General features: G+C 56.3%; 1 protein-coding gene across 1 annotated transcript; it reads left to right on the top strand.

Annotated features, from left to right (window-relative positions):
- The first annotated feature begins 5,697 nt into the window (after nt 1-5,697).
- LOC126004354 (receptor-type tyrosine-protein phosphatase V-like) lies at nt 5,698-24,449 on the top strand. The gene is made up of 34 exons (XM_049770797.1): nt 5,698-5,754; nt 6,062-6,113; nt 6,895-7,167; nt 7,257-7,526; nt 7,676-7,936; nt 8,510-8,764; nt 9,295-9,570; nt 11,327-11,599; nt 13,575-13,835; nt 13,962-14,228; nt 14,622-14,903; nt 15,167-15,307; nt 15,520-15,730; nt 16,094-16,161; nt 16,901-17,033; nt 17,107-17,154; nt 17,850-17,943; nt 18,073-18,163; nt 18,401-18,477; nt 19,604-19,738; nt 20,141-20,263; nt 20,539-20,699; nt 20,776-20,911; nt 21,010-21,077; nt 21,159-21,300; nt 21,383-21,458; nt 21,551-21,648; nt 21,742-21,870; nt 22,063-22,176; nt 22,251-22,411; nt 23,232-23,367; nt 23,572-23,624; nt 24,132-24,221; nt 24,302-24,449. The coding sequence occupies exons 1-34, from the start codon at nt 5,698-5,700 to the stop codon at nt 24,447-24,449; spliced, it is 5,160 nt and encodes a 1,719-aa protein (XP_049626754.1).
- The last annotated feature ends 263 nt before the right edge of the window (nt 24,450-24,712 follow it).

Here is a 24,712-nt window from a genome sequence, read left to right as displayed (position 1 = left end):
GGGGTCGGGGCCTTCTGCCTGTACCCCAAGAGCAGCCCCACAATGAGCAGCCTCCTGACCACTCTGCTTCCCCAGCTCCTGGCTCTGTTCATTCTTGCTGGGCTTTCTCCTGGGGGTCCTGCTGAAAGGTTCAAAGCACCTTAGCTTGCCCCAGTCCCCCCTGTCCTTGCCTGACCGGCAGACTGTCCACTTTGGAGCCCCTCACTCTTGCCTTGTGGAACCTCTGGAGCTCCCATTAACCCTGGGCTGAGTTTCCTCAGAGCAGAGCTGAGCACAGAAGCGGGTAGGCTGGGAGAAGGCGGAGGCAGGGAGTCGTGTTCCTGCAGGCTGCATCCTGGGGCTCCCCCAGACCCCAGCCACCTCTTCTAGAAAGGTTCCCCCCACCCCTCTGGCCAGCACCCAAAGGGAAGCTGGGAACAGAACCGTCCCTCCAGTCCTTCCTGACCCAGACACCTGCACTGGGGACTTACAGCTGAGCAGCCTCTGGCTCCCTTTTCTTCTCTGCTGTTGTGGTCCTAGGGACCCCCAGGTCCACAACCTCATGATCCCTGTTCCTGTCAGGCCTGGGCAGAGCCTGTGGTATCTATCCCCAGTTCAGCGGGTTCCTGGTGTGAGCTCCAAGCCAGCTCCTTCTCTAGTGCCATTACGGGGCCCTTCACTTCCCTTCCCTTCCTTTCCCTTCTCTCTCCTTCCCTTCCCGGACTCCTCTGCCTCCCACACCCCTGATTCAGCTTTCAAGTGCTGTGACAGCTGAAAAGAAGCCATGTACAATAGGTACAGGGGTGAACCCACTTAAGGGGGTGGGGGGGGCTAGCCCTCGTCAGGGAGATGCACCCTGACCCGTTCTCCCTGTAGTCAATGGTGCTCCTGTCAGGCCCCTCGGTGCCTCCTGGGAAGGGCAACATTCCCCCAACCCAAGCTGATTTCAGATGGGCTGGGGTGCAACCTCCTGAGAGCCCAGTTGTTTGGGGGACAGTGGAAGTCTTGGGGGTGGAAGATGGGAACGAGGGGGCTGATTAGAAAGAACTGAGCAGTGGATAGTTATCAAGGACAGGAAGTGAGATGCCACAAACTGGGCACAAGGCGGCCGTCCCTCTGTGTCCACAGGCACCCCATGCTTTGGGGTGCTGGGAGATGAGCTTCTGTAGGGGCAGCTAGAAAGCTGGGAGCAGGACAAGAAGAATCGAGTGGGATTGGGGGGTCACAGTAGTAGGCAAGGTCCCAGGGGCCCCTAGCTTGTTTGGGTAAATAATGGTGGGGGAACTCTGGGGGCCAGAGAAGGCACCATACTCTGTGGCAGCCCCAACTCTGTTCTCTGCTCTCTGCTCAGCTCCTCCAGCCTGGAGGCCATGCCAAACAGCATTCTTCCCCTTCCAGAACCTTCCGGACAACTCTGTAGCAGGGGTCACCCAGAGCCTATTTGTGCCTCTGCTCTCCAGTCCAGAGAGGAGCATGGAAGGACCAACCTTCTGGGTGAATCTGGAGAGTGACTAGGGCTCTGAGACCCTTTGACTGCACCCCAGGGGAACAGCACGCTCCTCCTTCCATCCTCACTCCAGGGAGTGGGCAGGGGAGATGTCTTGGGTGGGGACCATTGACCTGTTTCTTTCTTTTTTTTTTTTTTTTTTGAGGTTTTTGAAGTTGTATTATTCTTTTTTTATTCTTTCTATTTATTTAAATAAAATGTTTAATTGAATCACCATGAAATACAAAATTGTGCATGAGTTTTGGTCACACAATACTCCAACACCCCTCCCTTCACCAATGTATGTTTCCGCCTCCAGTGCCCCCAGTTTCCCTCCTGCCTCCCCCACTTCCCCCTCCTTGCCTGCCTTTATGGCAGATACTTTCTCTCTCTCTCTCTGTCTCTCTGTCTCTGTCTCTCTGTCTCTGTCTCTCTCTGTCTCTCTCTCTCTCTGTCTCTCTCTCTGTCTCTCTCTCTCTGTCTCTGTCTCTGTCTCTGTCTGTCTCTCTGTCTCTGTCTCTGTCTGTCTCTCTGTCTCTGTCTCTGTCTGTCTCTCTGTCTCTGTCTCTGTCTGTCTGTCTGTCTGTCTGTCTCTCTCTCTCTCTCTCTCTCCTTTTTAGGCACCAATTGTTTGCAAGACTGAAGGGGTATCATGCACATCTCTTTAAGCACCCAGTTCTTTTTTGTTCATTTGATTTTTGGTCATACCTGGCAGCACTCAGGGGGTTCCTCCTGGAAATAGTTCCTGGCAGACTCGGGGGGACCATATGGGATGCCAGGATTTGAACCACTGTCCTTCTGCATGCAAGGCAAATGCCCTACCTCCATGCTATCTCTCCAGCCCCTCAGCACCCAGTTCTTATCCAGAGCGATTACTCCCACTATCATGTCACAGTGTCTCAGTGGTCCTTCTCTGACCTAACTGTGCTCTGCTGAATGTTCCCTGCTCTTTGTGGCAAGCTTCCTACCCTGGACCAGTCCTCCTGGCCCTCTGGACCCATTTCTTATCTCTTTTTATCTACCTTACCAGCCCCCAGGGACAGACAGGGGTATGGGGGTTTAGGGTCCAGTCCCCGTTTGGCCAGAAGCCCCTCTGAGGGGCAAGTCACATGGGAATTCTGGAGCTCCTTGAAAATCCCGGTGAAGCCAAGTCCTGTACGCATCCCCCTCACCTCTCAGCTTCTCCAGGGAAGCCCAGGATCCGGATCCTCCCACACTCCTGTATCCTGGGCTGGCCCCTGGCTGGCTCTTCCGCCCTGGCTGGCCCTGGCTTGTCCCTGGCTGTGTGTGTGGGGTGTGTGTGTGTGTGAGTGTGTGTGTGTGCACAAGCACAAGCTGGCATCTGGGCAGTCTATCCAGGAGGAAGCAGGGAGCCGGATACTTGGGGAGCCGCACAGCAGGGACAAGGGGTACTGCGAGCAGAGGTGAGAGGGACTGGGGGGAACCAGGGAGGCTGGGGGCAGAGGCAGGTTCTGAGTCCACCTGGGTACCCATCCTCCACCTGACCCACTTTCCCCGACACCTTGTGGGTGTCTGTGGGCCACAGGGACTTTCCATCTCCCTTACTCCTGGATCTGTGAGGGGCTGGTCTTTCGAATTCCCAGGGATCAGAGCCAGCCTGTTTCGAGTTGGGTGCAGCAGGAGCTCCCCATCTTGACCAGGTGGTGGGAGTCAGGATAGAAGAGCTTCGCCTACCTCCAATCTGCCTCTGTACCCCATCTTTCTTCCCAGGCACTCCCTCTACCTCAACCCTAAATGCTGCCCCTGCATGCCCTCAGGGGTCCTCAGGATCCTTTCAGACGGTATTTCCCGGAGGCTCTGCACCCTGCTGTCCAGTGGGCCCCTCTATTGACTGCCCCCAACCCCCACAGGCTACAGTGGAGTGGGAGGGAAACTGGACTTATCCACCTTTCACCCCCCTCCTCAGCCTGTGTGGGAGTGGCCCAAGGCCTGGTGGATGTGGGAGGGAGGCGGGGAGAGGTGGACAGCCAGGGTGGCTGGGTCATTGGCCCTGGGAACTGGGACACAGGCCTGGGCTTTGCTCTTTGCGCTGGTGGCTGCAGAAGCTACAGTAGGTGCTCTGGGGGGACCCCAGTTCTCTCAGGGTGGTGGGATGGTTGTGGGAAGAGACACCCCTGATTGGAGAAAGTGGCTTTCCCCCACCATTTAACACCCCACTACTGGGCAGGCCTTCTCCCCCAGGTCTCTGCCAGGCTCTGTCTAGGGGCCACTGAATCCCAGGGCCATCTGTACTCTGGGGAACCCATGGGAAGGAACACGGTCCTCTATCTGAGCCCTAGTCCTGCTGTAGCTCCTCAACTTAGGATGGGAACCCTACTTTCCCCTCACAGCTGGGAGCCCCGCTAGAGAGAGCCCTGGAGAAGCAGTTCAGGCAGATGAACCCCATCTCCCACCGGCTTTTCCTTGCCCTCTTCTTGTAGTCAGCTCCTTATTGGTACTGGGGTCACACGTGGGGGTGCACAGGGGCTGCTCCTGGCTGGGCTCAGGAGACCTCCTGAGGGAGTCATGGGGGGCCAGGCAGTGTCCAAGATAAAAGTTGGGGCTCCTGTAGCCAAGCCTGTGCCCAGTCCTGAGCTCACTCCTGGCTCCCTATTGTAAAGAGTACTTAATGCTGGTGAGTATACAAGTTCATTCATACAGACTCACACACAATACAGACTCACAAGCCACACACTTGCATAGTATCACACATATATATATTGAACACACGCACACACATTCGCATACTCACACAGGTGCATACTAACTCACAAGACACATTCACACAGATTCCTAGAGACCAACAGATTCACACCCAATATACTCACACACTCACACTAACGCAGTCACACACTCATCTTCACCCACACAGACTTCCACAGCCACATTCACACAGACTCACATAGACTCACAGACTCACTCACACAGTCACACATACATGGACTCTTTCATGCACATCCACACAGACTCACATCCCCAGCACTCACACAACTTCATGGACATCCAAAGCCATGCACCCACACTCGAGGCACACAGACTCGAACAGTGACACCCCGTATAAAAACTCCCACACTGCACATACTGACACAAACCCACACATTACACTCCACTGACCGCTGACAATCTCTCTTCAAGCACACCCCTCTCATGCCCCCCCCAAACCCTCACAGACGCCCACATGCCTTCGCAGACTCACACCCGCCGCCCAGCTTGGCCTGGAAAGTGTGATGAGTCCGCAGTGAGCCCGTTTCCAGTTTCCAGGCCCCGCCTGCTGTGGGCGGCCTGAGGTTTGGAGCAGTTGGAGCCAGGAGGGGCAGGCTGGTCTCTGGCTGGGGCTCCCCCACCCCGGCTCCCTCAGAAGGCTGTAGAGTGCACATTCTTCCCCTAGAGCTGAGTAGGGGTGCAGCCTACTCCCCCTGGCGCCCATCTTTTCCTCTCCAGGCAGCCCCAGAAGCTGCCCTGGGTGGAGTGTGTGGGAGCAAGCTGAAAGAGAGCAGCAGGGCCTCAGGAAGACCTGCTAGAGTTACAGGGGTGGTGGGGTGAAGGGAAACCAAGAATCCCAGAGTCTTAAAAAAAAAAAAAAAAAAGAATCCCAGAGTCTTGACCAGAGTGCCTCAGGGGTCTCATACCGAGGACCAGCATCAGGGAGAAGCCCTAGGTTTAGGCTGCCTCTAGCCTCACTCGAAGCTGCGGGCCTTCCCTATCTAGGTACTGACTTCTGTGGGCATGTGGGGAGGTCTCAGAAACTTTGGGGCACAGTAGCCATGTCAGAAGGTATTTGGCAGGCACACAGCCTTGAGCTGGAACCACATTCAATGCAGTGGCCTGTGCCCCTGGAATCCAGAGATAACCCAGGTGTGGGGTAGAAGAGGATGGAGGCACCCTGTATCCTTCCAGGTCTACTCTGCTCCCAGGGTCTTGGGGCCTCTACACAGCCCCCCAGCACAGCATGTTTCTCCTGGAAGTGGAGGGAAAGGATGGGAGGATCTGAGTCTTGCCTTTCCCACTCTAGGCCCCTGCCAGGCCTGCCTTCTCCACTCCCAGGTCCGCCAAGCCAAGTAGTGGAGGTCAGGCTGGGGCTGAGAGGCCTCCCTGCTCCTGGCTCTCCTGCTTTTAGTGCCTGCAGCCCTGCCTCCCCCCTTGCCCTCCTGCCAGCCAGTGAGCGGGACAGGGGGGGCCCGGGGGCACCAGCTCCTCCCCTCTACCTCCCTCTCTCCTCTGCAGACGTCAGCATGAGGCCCCCAGTACTGATCTCTGTGCTACTCTGGCTCCGGGGGTTCTTGGCCAAGGTAAGGAGGTCCCGGCAGGAAGGGTTGGAGCCCCCCCTTAAAGGGCCCATCCAGGCCCCCTCTGCTCTTCAGGCCCCACAGCTGGTCTGCATTAGGCCTGAGCAGCTCTCATGGAGGGTGGATGGGGAGACAGAGCCTGCCTGGTGGCATCGGAACCTGGGGCGTCCTTGGAGAGGCCTGGGGGGTGGGCATGGGGCATCTTCCAGGGGCACTGAGCCTCCTCTCTGCTCTTGGCCTGTGCCCCACTACCTCTCACTGAGGTTTGGACCCCAGAGGCTCCTCCCCTGCCCACTGCTCCTTCCTGCAGGAAGATGACGACACATGCAGGCCCCTGTCCCCTGGAGATGGGCACCCAGATGGTAGGTGTCTTTGGGGTGAGTGGAGGGCAGGAGGGCACAGGAAGTGGGGGTTTAGTACCAACTTCTTTTTCTTTTTTTCTTCTTGGGGGGTTTCCTAGTCAGTGCACTGGGGATCCCTCCTGGCCATTCTCAGCCAATAGGAACAATGATTCAGTCTGAGTTGTTGGGATGCAGTACCACTCTGGTTCTGTGAGATTGGGGACCACTAGGACACCCCTGATGGTGCTAGGGGGTCAAGTGGGGCTCAGGTGTGCATGTATTCTAACTCTTTCTTATTTGGGGTGGGGCCACACCTGGTAGAATTTAGGGGTTATTCCTGTTTCTGAACTCAGAAATTATTTCTGGAGGTGCTGGGGGTCTATATGGGATTCATGGATTGAACCTGGGTTGGCCTATGTGCAAGGCAAATATTCTCCCTGTTAAACTATCACTCTACCCCCACCCCCAACTCATTCTCCCTCCACTTTTTTTGGGGGGGGGCCAGACCCAGCGGCACTTAGGGGTTATTCCTGGTTCTGCATTAAGAAGTTACTCAAGTTACTCCTGGCAGGCTCAGGGGACCATATAGGATGCCAGGGATGGAACCCTGGTCAGCTGCATGCAAGGCAAATGCCCTACTCACTGTGCTATAGTTATAGTCCCGTCCCCCCCCCCCCCCCCCCGCCAACTCCTTGAAGACAAATTCTTCACTCCAGTGCAGTCTGGGCTCTGACCTGCCTGCCTCTGCTCTGCCATGGCAAACAGTGGGACATGAACCTTTGTCACATCCCTTTTCCCCCAGGACCACCCCTGGAAGTGAACGTCAGCAGCCAGGGGCACCCCACAAGCCTCTTTCTGAGCTGGGCCTCCCCAGAGCCAGGTGGGTTGGAACATGAGCTGTGGCTCACCCGCCTGACCTCCCCGGCATTCCCTGAAGGCCAGCAGCGCCTGGTCCACACCAATGCTTCCAGCTTCGAGTTCTCGGACCTGGTGCCAGGAAGTCGGTACCACCTGAAGGTCACAGCTTTACGCCCCTGCGGGCAGAATGTCACCGTCACTCTCACAGCCCAGATGGGTGAGTGGTTGGGGGCAGAATCTGAGTGGTAGGGCCTCCTGGCAGGTGGTTGCTGCAGAGGGGCCTGGTGCTTCTCTTTTCCTCTGCAGCGCCTGCACCCGTCAGCGACCTGCAGCTCCATAGTGCCTCAGACCCCTTCAGCCTGGAGGCCTCTTGGGGTGCAGCCCCTGGAGAACAAGATGGTCTCCGGCTCTACCTCTACCACCCAGAGACCCAGACATGGGCACATAATATCTCCTTGCCCCCGGACACCCTGGCCTATACCTTTAGTGACCTCCTTCCAGGGAGTGAGTACATTCTGGAAGTCATCACTCAGGCCGGGGGTCTGCACGCCCAGAGCAGTGCCCAGCAATGGACAGGTAAGGCAGGTATGGGGGTGGGGTGGGGGGCAGGATCTGGGAGTGATGGGTGTGTTCAAAGTCGATACCCAAGCAGAGCGCTCTGGGTCAGTGCCACAGGCTCCTGCAGGCCCCTCTCTCAAACCTGGCTTTGCTCTCCTTTCTCTTAGTGCCCGTGTGTCCCCGTGAGCTGATGCTGAGTGCCCTGAGCACCACTGTTCTCCAAGCCTCTTGGAATGGGGCTGAGGGGGTGGCCTGGCTCCAGCTGATGCTCAGAGGTGCAGGTGGCACCAATCTGACTGCGGTGGTCAGACGGGGAACCACCAATCACACCTTTCGCAACCTCACCCCGGGCACCCGCTATGAGCTGATACTGAGCGCTACCGCAGGACCCCATGAAATGGGGGGCCTCAATGCCACCGAGTGGACCTGTGAGTATTCTAGAAGAGGTTCCTCTCGAAATTTGGAGTCCTGTGGGGGAAGATCTGGAGCTCAGAGGGAGTGGCCAGGGTGTGGCCTTCCTTCTACTGGTCTGGGTGGATGACTATCACTGTTCGAATGCTTCTTCGTACTGGGGTCCTGATGGGCATTCGCTGGGTCATATTATCTCCTCTCAGTGGTGGAGGGGACTGAGGTGGAGTGAAAGGCTCCAAGACCCTGGGATTCAGAGGGTGGAAGAAGAGCTGAATGAGTCTCGACAGCTGGGGCCTTGGTGGGCTCAGCCTTGTCCACAGATAGGGGCTGGGCATTGTCTTCTGTTGCTTCTTGGCCCTGAGCCCCTGGGCTCCGGGGGTCTATCCCTCAAGTATGGGTAGAGGTCCATGAGAGGTCAGGTGATGACTGCAGGAGGGCATAGCTGGAGAGTGACCAGGCTGCTGCTTCCACACCCTGAGTATGCACCCCTCCTAGTGCAGCCCCATGGCTTTTGGTGCTCTCCTACCTCCTGAGCTGGCATGGGGAGGATTCTCTGCTATGCTCATAGTGTTTCCACCTTTTCTCCACAGATCCTGCCACTCCCCTGAACCTGCAGCTCATCCCCCAACCCCCACAGCTCTGGGCAAGCTGGCAGGCTGGGCCCGGTGGCCGGGATGGCTATTTGCTGAGGCTCATGGGTCAGCTGCAGTGGAACATCTCTCTGGACCCCAGGGCCCTCAACGCCACCTTCCCAGGACCCCTGCCTACTGGCCACTACTCTCTGGAACTGAGGGTTTTGGCAGGACCCCATCATGCCAGCACCCAGGCCAGTGTCTGGCTAGATGGTAAGTTTGTGCTGATGGGCATTAGGGTGGGGTCCCTCATGAGGGTGCTGAAACAGGGAGACAGTCAGGTCCCATCTGGAGGTGTTCACAGCTGGACTCAGCCATGGTCAGGCTCCAAACTGTAGCAAAACAGGATGGGGTCACGTGCTCTACATGGAGGAGCCCTGGCCTCTCTGCTGACATCTCTGTGTCACTGGCATCCCAGGTCTCTTTCTGTGGATCTGGGACTTTTCTCTCAAACACATCTGCTGGGGCTGGAGATGAGGCTCAGGTAATGGAGCCATACTGAGCAGGAGGACCTGAGTTGGATGCTTGGCACAGCATGGCCCTTTGAGCACTGTTGGGTGCTGGTGGTGGCAGGGAAGGGTTGGGGCCCCTCCTCTGGCCCGGACCTCTGTAAGAAGTGAAAATTGTTCCCAGACTTTTCAGTTATCTGTCTCCTGGCCCTGTTTTGGGGAGTTGAGAGGCCTAGGGCAGCTGGGGGTCAGGCAGTGGGATATGGTCCCCTAAACCACTGCATCTCTTTGCAGGGCCTCTGCCACCACAGTCCCTGGAAATCTCTGGTAGGGCTAACCCCTCTGACCTGGCTATTGGCTGGACTGCTTCACCTGGGGACCTGGAAGGCTATGGTGTGGCCTGGCACCAGGAGGGAGACCCGAAGTCACAGGACAGCCATGTGGACGTGGGTCCAAGGAACACCAGCCTGACGCTGAGGGGCCTCATGCCCGGCTCCTGCTATTCTGTATCTGTGTGGGCCTGGGCAGGGAACAGCAGCTCCAGCCCCCGGAGGACTCGAGCCTGCACCCGTGAGTTCCTTGGAGGGGATGGGTTTGGGTGTGGCAGCCACAGTGGTTAGGGTGCAGGGGAACCCAGACCCACCTGCATGCAGTTCCATCTTCTGCCATTAGGCGGATTCTGGCCACTGCGTACTCAGGCCCCAGCCGGTCCAAAGATCAAAACTAAAAGCATTTAGCACCTCTCCTGCCCTGGCCCTGTCTCTCCCACTGGCACGAAAGGATCGCCTCTTGTTTTCCACGAATGGGATTAGGTGCTGCTGTTCAAGAGTAGGAAAGGGAACTACCTAGAAAAGATGGTTAAGGAAGCCTGGGGTCTCTAAATACAGGAACACCCCCCCCACCACCACCACCATCACAGTGGTCAATGTAAGATTTCATGCCATCATGATGCTGTGGAAATGTTTGCTTCTGGCAGAATACGTACTTTGTGTTCCGTCTCTTCCTGGGCTAGTGAGGTGCCTTGTGGGCTTCTCTCAGAGTGCCTGACATGAGGCCTGGCCTGTTGGTGCCTGGCTCCTGCCCCAAGTAAGCAATACTTTGCAAACTGCTTTCCACATGCAGAACAGTTCTATTTCAGGGCGTTGGGAGAGAGGGCGGAAATGTTGTATGTGATGTGGGCTATGCAGACCAAGTTTCCGCCTAGCTACAGTCTGTGCCTGTGGTCTGAGGGTGGAGAAGGTGCTGAATGCTCTATTGGTGTATGATATCTTCAACTTGAGATGGATTTATCAGGACATAATCCTGGTATAAGTTGATAAAGATTTATAGGTAAACACAGTAATGTAAGCAGCTATTACATAGAAGAACATGCTAATGTTGGCACTTATTATAATCTAGAGATGAACATGGTAAAGATAAAGAAGATGCTGGTAATATAGGCATACAATGTGCTAGACCCTGTATCCCAGCTCACGGGATTCTCTTCTTTCTCTCCATCTCTGTCCTCACTCCTATTTCCTAAATAAGACTACTTCTAGGGGTCTGAGTGATAATACAGTGGGTGGGGCATCTGCCTTTTCCATGGTGAACTGGGTTCGATTCCTGGAATTCCATATGGCCTCCCAAGCCTGTTCATAGTAATTTCTGAGCACAGAGCCAGGAGTAGCCCCTGAGCGCTGCTTGGTGTGGCCCAGAAACAAAATAAGAAAATTACTTTAAACAATGTACATTATTTTCTGTACTTTATTAGATAATAATGCAAATGCATTGATAGGAATATGTACACTATACTATAGTCTAATAGTGAATATTAGCAATCTTTTTTTTTTTTGGGCCAGGGGTTACTGATGCTCAGGGGTTTGATGCTCAGGGGTTACTCCTGAGCTCAGAAATCGCCCCTGGCTTGGGGGGACCATATGGGATGCTGGGGGATCGAACCTCAGTCCTTCCTTGGCTAGCACTTGCAAGGCAGACACCTTACCTCTAGCACCACCTCTCCGGCCCTGAATATTAGCAATCTTATGTGGCTCAGTTTGATCAGAAAAGGGCACTGAGAGTCAGGGAAGGAGAGTAAGGTGGGAAATGATCAGGGAGGAGGCCCATTGAGGGTAACAAACTGGAGGGGATGGATGGGTTCTCTGAGCTTAAAGTCCAGGGCCCTGAGGGGTGCCGCAGGTGCCAGAAGGAGGTGGGTGGGAACAGGGTGGGCTTCATGCCTTCCTGATAAAGTCTGGTTTTGAGGAGTGCATGTTTGGAGGGGGCAGAGCTGGGAGAGCCAGTGACCTGGGCTTCAACCAGCCCAGACCTGCTGCTTCTTTTCTTGCAGTCCCTGCCCCTCCTGCCAATCTGAGCCTGGGGTGGACGTTTCAACCCCCTGCCCTCAGGACATCCTGGAGCCCCCCACCTGGGGCCTGGGATGGCTTCCGGCTGCGACTGCACCGCCTAAGACCCCTGGCCCTGGAGAGTGATGCCAGGCTAGAGGCTGGTGTTCAGAACTTCTCCTGGGCCAAGCTGCCCGCAGGCACCGAGTTTCTGATACAGCTGAGCAGCCTTCGGGGGCCAGATGAGAGCACCAGAGCCAACACCACTGGCTGGACACGTGAGTGAGAGTTCTGGGGAGGCTTCCAGAGCTGCAGGGCCCTGGTATGCCTGGGTGCCACACTGCACCCTCTGCCAGGCCGATGAGTCCTTCCCTTTTTGCTGTCTGGGGGATTGTGGCTGTCCCAACTCCCAGGATCCAGGAGATCCCACTTCCTTGTGGAGAGCCCCAACTTTCTGGCAGCCTGGAGGTTCCCACCTACAACTTACAACCTACAGCCATCAACACTTTCTCCTCTGTGCTCAGTCAACCTCAAGTCCCTGGCTCCTTCACTGGCAATTACCCATCTCCTTCTGCTCTGCTGTGTGCTCTCTGATATTTTCACTGACTCAGGAACTAAGGCCCAGAGAGAGAAAGTGATGATTTGCTTTTGTTCTGTAGCCCTGAGAGGGGTCTTGGGTCTTAAGTTTAGTTAGTGTGACTTTGAGTCCATGTACATCCTATCCAGCAAGACAGAAGACAGCCTAGACACTGCTGTTGTTGGGGAGGGTTAGGGTTAGGGTTAGGGGAGGAAGGAGGCCTGGTGATCTCATGTACCTGTACCTCATCCCTTACTGTAGTGTCTCGATTCTCTTCAGATGCCAGAGCCAGTCCCAGATTGCCCAGGGGGTGGTGGGGGTGGCTAACTTGATGGGTTGTTTGAGGCCAGGTCCTGGGGATAGGCAAAAAGGCAAAAAGGACATTGTCCAGACCCAGGCACCTGTCGCCTCTTCTGAATCCTGTTCCCAGCATGGGGATGAGGTTCTTTAGTTTGTTTAATTTTGGGTCACATGGGCAATGCTCAGGGCTTACTCCTGGTGATACTCATGGGACCATTTGGGATGCCAGGGATTGAACCCCAGTTGGCTGTGTGCAAAGCAAGCACCCTACCTGCTATACTATCTGACCCCAGGGGATGAGGTATTTTTACTTAAACTTTGTTTTACCTAAACTTAAATAATATTTAATTATTATTTAAATGCAATTCAATCAAATTTATTAATTTAAATTCCTATTAAAGTTGTTATTGTTGATTTGTTTTGAGCTTACCTAGCCGTGGTGCTGGTAGGGGCTGGCTGGGGGTCTTCTCCAGGAATTGCTGGGAATCAAACCCAAGGTTCCCCCTATGCCACAGCCCTTTGAGTGGCTCTCCTGTCTGGTTTGGGCATGTTTAAGATTCATTATTTTTTGTTTGTTTGTTTTTGGGTCACACCCGGCAGCACTCAGGGGTTCCTCCTGGCTCCACACTCAGAAATTGCCCCCCGGCAGGCTCGGGGCACCATATGGGATGCCGGTATTTGAACCACCATCCTTCTGCATGCAAGGCAAACACTTTACCTCCATGCTATCTCTCTGGCCCCTAAGATTCATTTTTAATTCAATACTGTGCCAGCCTGTCCCTTGCATCTGGGGCTTTCAAGTACCCCTCATGCTGGTGCTCAGTTACTGGAGAGCAAATTGACAGACTGAGGAAGATGATGCAGAACTCTTTCAGGAAAGACCAATCACCCCTCTGCTCACCTTCACTTTAGCCAGGACCCTGGCTTCATCACAGGAGGTCAGGGCAGCCTAGTTCCAGTTCCGGTTTTCATTTGGGTTCACCATTTCTGGTTCAGAGTCTGGCAGTCCAGAGTCAAGGCCACTGGGGGCTGAGAAGGCTCTTTGCCTTCTGTGCCCCTGTCCTTTCTCTAGATTCACCCTCTGAGGGCACCCACATGTGTACACAGGGTCCCACCTTAGGCCCCTTTGCCTGTCGATGACATTTTTGTTGATTTATCTTTGGTGCCACATCTGCAGGTACCTGGGGCTCCTGCATGCCCAGCCTGCTCCCAGCACTGTTGCTCTCTCCCTGGGTCCCAGGACCTTCATAAACTTTTATTTAGACAAAGCTGCTTCAGAGGTGCTGGGAGTTGACTTTAGCCTGGGCTCAGGGAACACTGTCAGCCTCTAGCACCTCCATTTCTCTCACTCCCCCAATATCTTGTTCTCTCCACAGCGCCTCTTGCCCCAGTTCTGGTTAATGTGACCAGTGAAGGCCCCTCGAGGCTCCAGGTCTCCTGGGCACATGCTCCAGGTGGTCGGGAGGGCTACCGGGTGACGCTGTATCGGGCGGGTGTCCCGGCTGGCACCAGCTTTGTGGGCGCTGAGGTGGGCAGTGTGAGTTTTGTGGATCTAACTCCTGGCACACGGTATGAGGCAGAGATCATCTCCTGGGCTGGGCCCCTGCACGCGGTGACCAACAGCTCCGGCTGGACGTGTGAGTGGCCAGTAGGGAGGGGATGTGGGTGGATAGAACTACCTGGAGACTCCGGTGCCCTAGTTACTGGCACTAGGGACTCCCTCTCCCTATCCTCAAGTCTCACCCACCTGCTTCCCTCCTCAGTGCCTACATTGCCCAACGAGCTGCTGGTGTCCATGCAGGCGGACAAGGCTGTGATTACCTTGGCCTGGGCCGGCGGTCCCCTGGGGCAGGGGCTATGCCATGCTCATCTCTCGGAGGTGCAACATCTCTCTTGGGAGCAACCACTGAAGCTGGGCCAAGCCCTCCTGGTCCTCAGGGACCTCACGCCTGGACGCAACCTCTCCCTGACTGTGCTGTGCCGGGCTGGCCCGCTCGAGGTGGCCACTCAGCCTGTGGTGCTCCCTGTTGGTATGTTGGTAGCAGCTGGAACTGATGGTGCTCTGAGAGGCAGGACCTGAGCCAGGAGGCCTGACTAGGGCTTCAGTGCCCCATCCCTAGGGAGGCCTAACTAGGTATGGCCTCAGTATTCCTCCTAGCCTGGGAAGGCAACACTGCAGGAAGGTGGACAGGCATTGTAGCGGGGAAGCAGTTCCATCTGGCCCATCTGCTTCCCTAAGCTCCCCAGGACTTTCCCCCAGTAAAAAGTAGCCCCTCAAGTATCCCTGACTATGGCCTCCCCCAGAAGTAGGTAAAAGCATGAGAGATGCCCTTTCCTGGTAATTCTGAGAGCCTATGGCCCAGGCGCTATCCTTCTGGGGTGCACTGATCTGTCCCACAATTCACATCTATTGGTGCCCACAGAACCTGGGCCTGTTCAGGATGTGCTGTGCCGGCCCAAGGCCACCCGCCTGGCCCTGAACTGGACGCTGCCTGTGGGGGAGCTGGACGCCTGCCTGGTGGTGGTGGAGCAGCTGGTGGCGGGAGGTGGCGCTCAACCTGTCTTTCATGCCAACATCTCTGGAGATGCCCTGGTGCTGACCGGCCTGGTGCCAGACACTTCCTACCGCCTCAGTCTTACTGTGCTGGGCAGAAACAGCCTGTGGAGCCGCACAGTCACCCTCGTGTGTGGCACCACTACTGAGGGTAAGGGTGGGCATTCCAGTGGCCACCAGTCCCCCAACCCCACACCTTTGGCTTCCTGCTCTGATTTTACTGTGGGGGCTTGCTCGCTCTTACATCTGACCCTGCTCTGAATCCTGCCACTCTTATGTGCCTGATGGCCTGATAACTTCCAGTTTTTGCCCTATTGATCCGTCAATCCCCAGCAGGGGAGACACTGGGCAATGGGGGTGTATGTGCAACCCCATTCCTTACCAGAGCCTGACTCTACTTGGCTCCATCTCCAGCCTGGCACCCTCCTGAGCTAGCCGTGGCACCCCAGCTGGAGCCTGGGACAGGGATGGGGGTCATCATCCAGCGGGGCATGTTCGGCGAGGACAACGGGCAGATCCAGTGGTTTGGCATCATTGCCACCACCAACTCCTCTTGTGAGTGCCGGGCTCTAGAGGGCAGCAGGGGACTTGATGGGGCTCCCAGCACTGAGTTGGGAAGCCAGAAGATCTGAGGGTGGCATCGAGAACAGAGCTCAAGAACATTTTGCTGAGGGGAATAGGCCAGGGATGCGGGGTGGAGCCTCTGCTGCCCCTCATAGCCCCATGGCTCTACTCTGCCTACTCTGCTCACCCCTGTGCCTTCCCAGTGATGCGGCCGCCCCAGGAAGCCATCAACCACACGTGGTACCACCACTACTACCAAGGACACGACTCCTACCTGGCCATCCTGCTCCCCAACCCCTTCTACCCAGGGCCCTGGGCCGTACCTCAATCCTGGACGGTGCTAATGGGCACAGACACCTGTGGTCAAACCCAGGAGATATGCAATGGGCCACTCAAGCCGGGTGCCCAGTATCGGTGAGGGCGGCGACCATCATGCAGCCTCTGTGTCATGTACTTGCTCTTTGGCCTGAGTCTGGCCCATATATCCTGAGTCATACATAGACTTTATGATGGGGCTTTCAGTGGGCAAAGCTGAGAGGCACCATCCCCCTGTCTCAGCAATTCTGATTTCAGTATGGAGGGCGATAGATTTGGGGTCCATTTGCCAGAGTGATGCTAAGGGCTTTAAGGTCCTGTAGGCAGGGGATAACTGTTTCTCAGTTGTGGGGGGCACTCAGCTCAGTCATTTCCATCTGGGGTTTGTGGCTTATGCTTTGTGTCTTGGGAAAGCCTTTACCCTTTTATCCTCCTCCTGAGTGTCCTGTTTCTTGACCCCAGGTTTGGCGTTGTGGCCTTTACCAGGCGCCTGGCTCCTGAGACCACAGTCTCCTTCTCTGCTTTCTCAGGTAGGATGCCCCTAGGGTGGGGACTCAGTGTTGGGCCCCTTCCTCAGAAGTCATTTTCCAAACAGGAGGGGAAGGACTAGGTTAGGCCCTCAAAGCACAAGTCCTGCCTAGAGGAGCTGGCACAGGGGGAGAAAGGTGCTCCTAAACAGGGGCATGGCCAGGGGGCTGGGGCCAGCGAGGTGATTTGTGACAACTAGAGTCACCCCACCCTGCACTGCTATTCCCCGCCATGGAAATTCTACACTGGGTGTCCCATGTGGAGCCAAAGATGTGACTTAAAACTTCCTCAGAGCTACATTAGTGAAAGATAAAAAGAAGTGAATTAAGATTAGTAATGTTTTATTTAAACCACACTATCAAAAATAGCATGCCAGCATGTGACCGGCTTTTGAAAATGATGTCACCACTGCTATACTTTTTGTTCTTCCTAAGTCCTTGACATCCCGGCTGAACTTTTAATGCGCATCTGATGGCTACATTTCAAATGCTGGGAGCTGCCCTATGGGGTGGCTCAGTTCTGGAGGTCCAGGAAGCCAAGCTCTGCCTGCTCTTTGGGGCTCTTGCTGGGGAGATGGTCCTCCCCCCACCCCCGATGTTGTCTCTGACCTGGACTTAGCGTCTGAGACTCGGGCTGAGGCCAAGGGTGTCACTCCACCCAGAGGGCCAGTCTGGGGGAGGTCACCGGCCATCCAGGACAGTGGGCTCAGGGCTACGTTTTCCCTGCCCTCCCTACCCCCAGAGCCCCGAACCAACATCCCCTGGATGGTGCTGCCTCTCCCGCTGTTAGCCGGCATTGTTGGAGGCGGCACCTTCATCCTCTGTGGCCTGCTAGCCCTGCTGCTGTGCTTCTGCCGGAGGGCGAAGGGGCAGAGGTGAGTGGGGGAGTAGGGGCCTATCTCCAGGCCCTGATGCCCCCACCAGCCTCCTCATCCTCAACCTTCACAGGGTCCACAAGAAGCGCTTTTCCCAGGAGTTGACAGCCTACAACCCTCGGTGAGCACTGTCCCATCTTGGGCATGCCCTGCCAGTCTCCCTGGAGGCTGCTTCCTCCTGAGCACCAAGCACCCCTTGGCAGTGTCGCCAGCCCCTTTCTGATTCTGAGGACACTGCCCACTCAGCTTCATTCCTCTCCCACCTCCCCTTGTCTTTCTCCTCTCTTCCTCCTCGTCCCCTTATTCGTCCTTCTCATTTCCTCTTCCTCCTCCTCCACTTCTTCCTCCCTCTTCCTCCTCCTCTCCCTATTCATCCTTCTTCCCTTTCTCCTCTCTCTCTCTCTCTCTCTCTCTCTCTCTCTCTCTCTCTCTCTCTCTCTCTCTCTCTCTCTCTCTCTCTCTCTTCTCTTTTTTTTTGTTTTCTCCTTTCTCCTCTCTTTACACTTTCCTCCAGGCCTAGCCCCTGGGGGCTGCTCAGTGTGGCCTCCTTTTCTGGCTCCCACAGCAAATCTGCTTCCCTCCTTGGCACCGGCTCCTAAAAGCGGTTCCATCTTGGACACTTCCCCCTCCGCCCCCTTGCTCCCCCCCTCGCCCCACTTGCACGGGGCTTAGAATGTTGGGGGCTCCTCCGGTTCAGAGTCTCCGCAACTCCCAGCAATGCATGGAGGGCTCCGTTCCCACTGGTGGGGAACCCCGAGCACTCAGGGAGGACCTTCCTCCTCTTCCTCTCCCTCCTCCTCCTTCCTCTCCCACCAGGTGGACCCATAGGCCCATCCCGCTTCACAGTTTCCGCCAGAACTTCGAGGCCAAGAGTGCGCATGCGAACCAGGCTTTTTTCCAGGAGTTTGAGGTACCTGACTGCCCGCCGGCCTTGGAAGAGATGCCCTGGTGGGAAGTCCTGAGGGGAACCCCACCCTTGTCCCTGCCCTGGGGTGCCCATGTGGTGCTCAGCCTCCAGGCCTGTTCCCCATCTGTGCAGGAGCTGAAGGAGGTGGGCAGGGAGCAGCCCAGGTTGGAGGCCCAGCATCCTGCCAATGCCACCAAGAACCGTTACCCGCATGTGCTCCCCTGTGAGTTGGGGCGCGCGTGGGCGAGGGCGGGGCCTGGGCAGGGCTAGAGGGGGCGTGGCCATACGGGGCGTGGTCTGAGTGGGTGGGTCCACAGCTAGGCGGGGCCTGAATGGGTGCTACCTATCCCGGTTGGGGGCCTTTCAGGATAGGGGAAAGGATGGGATCTAACAGGATAGGACTTGGTGGGGTCAGGGTCCATATGACCCTGACCCTGAATGGGCGTGGTCATCTCTGCAGATGACCACTCCCGGGTTCGGCTGGCCCAGCTGGAAGGGGAGCCCCACTCTGACTACATCAATGCCAACTTCATCCCGGTAAGGGCTATCTCGAGGGAGGGGCAGGGGAGTTGTTTGCTATACACACGGCAGAGGTCTCGCCGGAATCCTGACCATCAGAACCACCAGCTGTGTTTTTGCAGTGAATCCAAAGGACTGCTTTTTTCCCCCTCCTGTTATGGCTGGGGAATTAAACTTGGGGCCTCACATTGTGCAAGCCAAGTGCTGTGCTCCTGAGGACCCCCAGCCAGTCCTATGGATTAGTTAGGGTTCTGCTATGAGCTGGGTTAGGAAACAGAACTGATCTGAGTTAGCCATAATCTGGAAAAAAGGGTGGGGAGAGAGAGAAAGAGAGAGACGTGTGGTGGGGAGAGAGGGGAGAAAAAGAGAGCATAAGAAAACAAGGATGGATGGGGAAGGAGAGATAGCATGGAGGTAAGGTATTTGCCTTGCACGCTGAAGGACGGTGGTTCAAATCCCAGCATCCTATATGGTCCCCAGCCTGCAGGGGGCGATTTCTGAGTGTAGAGCCAGGAGTAGCCCCCATGTGACCCAAACCCCCCAAAAAAACAAGCAAACAACAACAACAAAAAGAAAACAAGGATGGTGTCCAGGGTATGTTCAAGAGCAGAAGATTGATCCACCTGAGAAATCAAGACAGTCTTTCTGGGGCTGGAGAGATAACACGGAGGTAGGGCATTTGCCTTGCATGCAGAAGGACGGTGGTTCAAATCCCGACATCCCATCTGGTCCCCTGAGCCTGCCAGGAGCGATTTCTTAGCTTCTGAGTGTAGAGCCAGGAGTAATCCCTGAGTGCTGCCGGGTTACCCAAAAATAAAACAAAACAAACAAAAGAAATAGACAGTCTTCCTGAAGGAAAGAGGCATTTGATATTGAAGGATGAGAGGAATCTTGATAGACATGAAAGAAGAGAAGGGGCTGGGAAGTCTGCAGATGTGGTTCCTGAAGGGTAGCAGGGAGTGTCTCTGGCATGTCTGGTCCCTTGGTGCTCATGAAGTCTGTCTTATCCCTTCACACCCCCTCGGCTGTTGTGCACACAAATACGTGGACATTACACAGGGCCTGGGAGAACACATGGGGACATTAGCCCAGCTGGAGGTGGGATCCGATCTGGTGTCATGCTGTCCTGTCCTCGCCCCCACAGGGGCACAGCCACCCGCAGGAATTCATCGCCACCCAGGGGCCTCTGAAGAAGACCCTGGAGGACTTCTGGCGGCTGGTGTGGGAGCAGCAGGTCCACACCATCGTCATGCTCACCGTGGGCATGGAGAATGGGCGGGTGAGCGCTGTGCTGCAGTGGCCACCAAGGGGCACCCATGTCCCCTCCAAGAGTGGACCTTTAGGAAGGAGACTAGGGGAGGTGGGGAAGCTTAGTGGGGTCCCTGCAGAGAGGATTGGAGCTGCTCCAGTCTTGATTCTGTTTTCTCTGGGCTCTGTGAGTCTCAGATCTCAGCTTGTTCTGAAGGTGCGATTGGCAGGGTATTGCCACAAATGGAATCTTTAGCACTTTCCCACAGTCGGGGTGCTCCCTCTGAGTCCTGTCCTGCCCTGGAGTTCAGGGGGCTCAGAGAGATGGTCTTGCCATGTCATTCGGAGCCCAGTGTTGCCCTGAGAGAAGGGGAGGAAGGCAGCAGGCAGAAGGCACCCCTGAGTAGCGCTATCCTCTGGCTCCTCTGCCTAGGTGCTCTGTGAACACTACTGGCCTGCTGACTCTAATCCCGTCACCCATGGACACATCACTGTCCACCTCCTGGCCGAAGAACCTGAAGATGAGTGGACTAGGCGAGAATTCCAGCTGCAGCATGTGGGTGCCCCGGACAGGGCCAGAACAGAGCAAGGGTGCCTCATAATAGTCCTACACCCCCATCCTGAGCATGGGACACCCCATATCTGCTTGAGCTCTCCTCTCCATCTGCTTTCCCCTGCTCTGATCCCCCTGGGGCTTCTTTCCTGGCCCTTCTGCTGGATATTCCCTGCAGACTGCGGATGGGGGGGGGGACTCAGGCATCACCTTGACTTGGGGCATCCTGGGGGTGTGAAGGATGGGGACCTTCCCTCTGTTCCTCCCTCCCCCCACAGGGCCCCCAGCAGCAGGAGCGGAGGGTGAAGCAGCTGCAGTTCACCACCTGGCCTGACCACGGTGTCCCTGATGCCCCCACGCCCCTGCTGGTCTTTACCGAACTGGTGCGGATGCAGGCTCGGGCCTCCTTGGCCACAGGGCCCATCCTGGTGCACTGCAGGTGCGGGCGGCCTGGAGGGAGGCGAGTGAGGTGGGGGTAGAAAGCTCTGGTCACTGACCTTTCCCTGTGCCTGCAGTGCCGGCGTGGGTCGCACCGGGACCTTCGTGGCGCTGCTGAGACTGCTGCAGCAGCTGGAGGAGGAACAGGCAGTGGATGTGTTCAATGCAGTGTATGCACTGCGCCTGCACCGGCCTCTCATGATCCAGACCCCGGTGAGTCCCCTGAGGCAGGGCCAGAAGGCCTGGGGAAGGAGCAGAGCCTGGCTCTCTCGGCTCCATGTAACCCTTCGTGCCCATCCTGCCCTCTGCAGATCCAGTACATCTTTCTGCACAGCTGCCTCTTGAGCAAGATTCTGGAGGGACCATCTAGACCTTCTGAGTATGTACCGGGACCGCCATCACAGTGGGGCATAGGTGACTGTTCCCCCTCCCCAGTCTCCTAAATCCTGTCCATGGGCAGAGCTGAGAAGACAGGAAGCTGGAGTTGGGGGCCCTGCCACCACCCCGCGAGCTTGTCCCAGCCCATCTCCGTGACCAGCTTCGAGCAGGCCTGTGCCAAGCGAGCAGCCCACGCCAATGCAGGCTTCGTGAAGGAGTATAAGGTGGGCACCATGCCAGATGAAGGGGCATGTGGGCTGCACATGAACCTATGGCCCTGACTCAGGGTGCTGCTTCATCCCCCAGCTCTTGCTCCAGGCCATCCAGGACCAGGCCCGCTGCCCCATGCCCCCTCCTGGCTATGAGCAGGACCTTGTCCCCTGTGAGTGCTCTGATGGGCATGGGTGGGCCAGGAGGGGTCACTCAGAAAACACTTTGGTCACCCACTCTCTTCCTGTCTCCCTTATTCTCCAGATGTTCATTGCCCGGGGCGTTTTGTTCTAGGAGACAGTAGTGGGGGACAGGGGAAGAAGAGCCCTCCTCAGCAGGTGCCCAAGGCCTGGCTCTTCCCTGTGAGTAGCCCATATACCCTTACCTGCTGTGATCCCCAGATGGCCATTAGGGTCCCTAATACACCCAGGTGCCAACCCAGCTGTGTTCTGCAGGGTGGAGTTTCCGGCCATGACCACGTGGTGCTGACTGGGTCTGCCCAGCCTGAGGAACTCTGGGAGCTGGTGTGGGAGCATGGGGCCCATGTGCTAGTGTCTCTGTGCCCGCCTGATGCCAGGGAAAAGGTGAGGGGTAGAGAGCAGAGGAGAGGCCTCAGGCCTTGATGGTCTGGGAGCACTTTTTGGACCATACTGGCAAGTGCTCAAGGATCAGTCCTGGTAGTTTCATGGATCCTATGGGATGCTGGGGTCGAACCTTGGTCAGTCACGTGTGAGGTAAGTGCCCTGCCCACTGTACTATCTCTCTGGCCCCCACAGGAGTTCTGGCCGACTGAGAGCCAACCCGTGGTCCTCACAGACAGTGTCACAGTGCACTGGGTGACCGAGAGCAGCACGTCTGGCTGGCCCTGCACCCTCCTGCGTGTCATCCATGTAGGTGCAGGGTTGCAGGAGAGCTGGGGGCTTTTGGCTACCCCAGGCCCCACACTACTGGTCTTTATCCACAGGGGCTGAGTGGGGCTGAGAGGCAGGTGCAGTGGCTGCAGATGCCATGCTGGGAGCCCGAGCTGGAGCTGTCAGCCTCCACCCTGCTGGCTTTCCTTATGTCTGCCCACCACTGCTGCTCCCAGGACCAGAAGAAGCCACGTACCCTGCTCAGCCACTCCAGGTGCTGGGGTGGCTAGTAGGGCTTTCAGTCAAGCCAGGGCACCCCACCTCTTGGAGCCCTGGTTTGGGTTGGGGGGGGGGTTGGAGCACAGTGGCCATAATGAGCTGGACTCCTCAGCCCTTGGCTATCAGGATAAGACATAGTGTTTTAAAAAAACCATTTTTGGGGGCTGGAGTGGTAGGTATTTGCCTTGCATGCGGCCAACTGGGGTCAATCCCTGGCATCCCATATGGTCCCCAGAGCCTGCCAGAAGTGAAATCTGAGCACAGAGCCAGGAGTAACCCCTGAGTGCTGGTGGGTGTGGCTCCCCCAAAATAACCCCCCAAACAAAACAAAACATTTTGAGGACCACATTCTGCAGTGCTCAGGGATTACTCCTGGCTCTGCACTCAGGGATCACTCTTAGTGGGCTCAGGGTTCCATATAGGATGCCGGGAATTGAACCCAGGTCCACTGAGTGCAAGGCAACTTCGCTGCCTGCTGTACTATGATTCCCTCTTCTGGGATAAAAAATATTTTATGTTTGTCTTGTTTGGGGGGTCACACTCACTTGCCCTTAAGAGCTACCCTTGATTGGTGCTCAGGGATTTCCCTGGGGTGGCCAAGGTGGGAGCCTTGGCTTCCCAAGTATCCTCAAAGTCTCTCCCTGGCCTGGGCTTAGTTGACTTTCAATCATTTAACCTGGGCTTGGGCCAGCTGATACAGTGTGGAATGTCTCTTCCCGGAACTCAGACTTGGCATGGGTTCCCACACTCCTAGATGGCCTTCCCTTTCCCCCTACACCCCCAGGTACCCCCCTCTAACTCCAGGCCAATTGCAGCAAGGGTGTAGCACAGCTGAGCACTTTCCTGGCTCTGGATCAGCTGCTGCAGCAGGCGGGGGCTGAGTGCACCGTGGACGTCTTTAGCGTGGCCCTGCAGCAGTCACAGGCTTGTGACCTCATGACGCCTACATTGGTGAGGGGCACCAGGGCTCCTTTGGAAGGGGGCAGACGGGGAGCTGGGCAGCCTGGGAACAAGGTGCAGCATCACCAGGTAGCCACCAGGGGACGCTGTGGTCAAGGCCACGTCCAGGGAAACTCAGCTTGGGGAGACCCAGATCCTTGGTTCTTCCTCAGACTGGGCGGGCAGGGTGAGACTCCGTCCCGTGTCTGTCCTTAGGAGCAGTATATCAACCTCTACAAGTGTCTACGCAGCGCGCTGGTGGATAGGCTGTGCTGAGCCGCTAAGGAGCAAAGAGGGCCGAGCCTGCTGGGGTCGGGGGTGGCAGATGTGATCCATGGATCCACTGCATTGTGTCGGGTGCTGGAGTAATAAAAAAAAAAAAAGAACTTGATCAAGCTGGAGTCTGGGTGTGTTTTGTGAAACAGCTGCAGGTCCCAGAGAGAGGACAGCAGGGAAGGCACTTGTCTTGTTTGTGGCCACTTGGGTTAGATCCCCAGCACCCCATAGGGTCCCCCAGGCCTTGCCAGAAGTAACCCCTGAGCACCACTGGGTATGAAACCTCAACTGTACCCCCCAGAGAAACCATTGCAAAGATGAGGGACTGGGAGTAACCATCACAGAGGCCTGCGGTATTGATTGACCCCCATTCCCAACCTTCTCTGAGTTCCTTCTCCCCATTTTCCATTTTCTCCAATTTCCTCTTGCCACCAGTTCTAGTGCCTGAGGAGCCCTGCCTGGGAGAACCGTATTTCTCAGGGTCTCTCCTCCACATCTAGGACCTGCTCCCTGCTTGTTTCTGCCACCCCAGAGGCCATCTTCAGCCCTCCTACACCCCAGCTAGTGGAGGTGAGCACTGGAGAGACGCTGTGAGTGAGAGGAGGAGCACAGGCAAGTGTGTAGGGTCTCTGTCCTGCTTTCCCTGCTCTCTCCTTCCCACCCTGAGAAGAAAGCAGAGAGCAGAGGGCTGGGTGAGGCCTGAGGAGAAGCAGAAACCTGGGAAAGGTCTGGAGAAGAGGCTGAGGGACCTCCTGTCCCCCAGGTCAGAATCGATTCACAGCCCAGATGGCAATGCTGCCTCCCCCAACAGACTATAGGGGTCTGGAGCCATCCTCATTGCTTAGGCAGAGTTCTCCCTGCAGTGTCTCCCCATGTAGTGTCCCCCTAAAATGGACTCAAAGGGAGGAAGGGGCAGAGTTCATACAGATGAGCCGAATCCATATTCCTAGTAAGAGACAAGGGGTAGAGTTCAGGGGCCCATCTCAGCCGGGTAGGAGAAGAGGGGCACTTTTTGTTTAGCCTGCCTTCCCAGAATGAGGTCAGTCCCCCTTTCCCACGAAGATTTAAGTCAGCTCCTCTT

The sequence above is a fragment of the Suncus etruscus genome, chromosome 3 (genome assembly GCF_024139225.1).
Source record: "Suncus etruscus isolate mSunEtr1 chromosome 3, mSunEtr1.pri.cur, whole genome shotgun sequence".
NCBI lineage: Eukaryota > Metazoa > Chordata > Mammalia > Eulipotyphla > Soricidae > Suncus > Suncus etruscus.
The sequence above is the reverse complement of the archived record's forward strand: the minus strand, read 5'-3'. Positions and strand labels throughout refer to the sequence as shown.

Excerpts from the sequence above, each read along its gene's own strand:
- LOC126004354 (XM_049770797.1), top strand. The coding sequence starts at position 5,698 with ATGAGGCCCCCAGTACTGATCTCTGTGCTACTCTGGCTCCGGGGGTTC. Across the intron at positions 6,114-6,894 it reads TGGAGATGGGCACCCAGATG|GACCACCCCTGGAAGTGAAC; the intron begins GTAGGTGTCTTT and ends CTTTTCCCCCAG. Across the intron at positions 13,836-13,961 it reads CAACAGCTCCGGCTGGACGT|TGCCTACATTGCCCAACGAG; the intron begins GTGAGTGGCCAG and ends TTCCCTCCTCAG.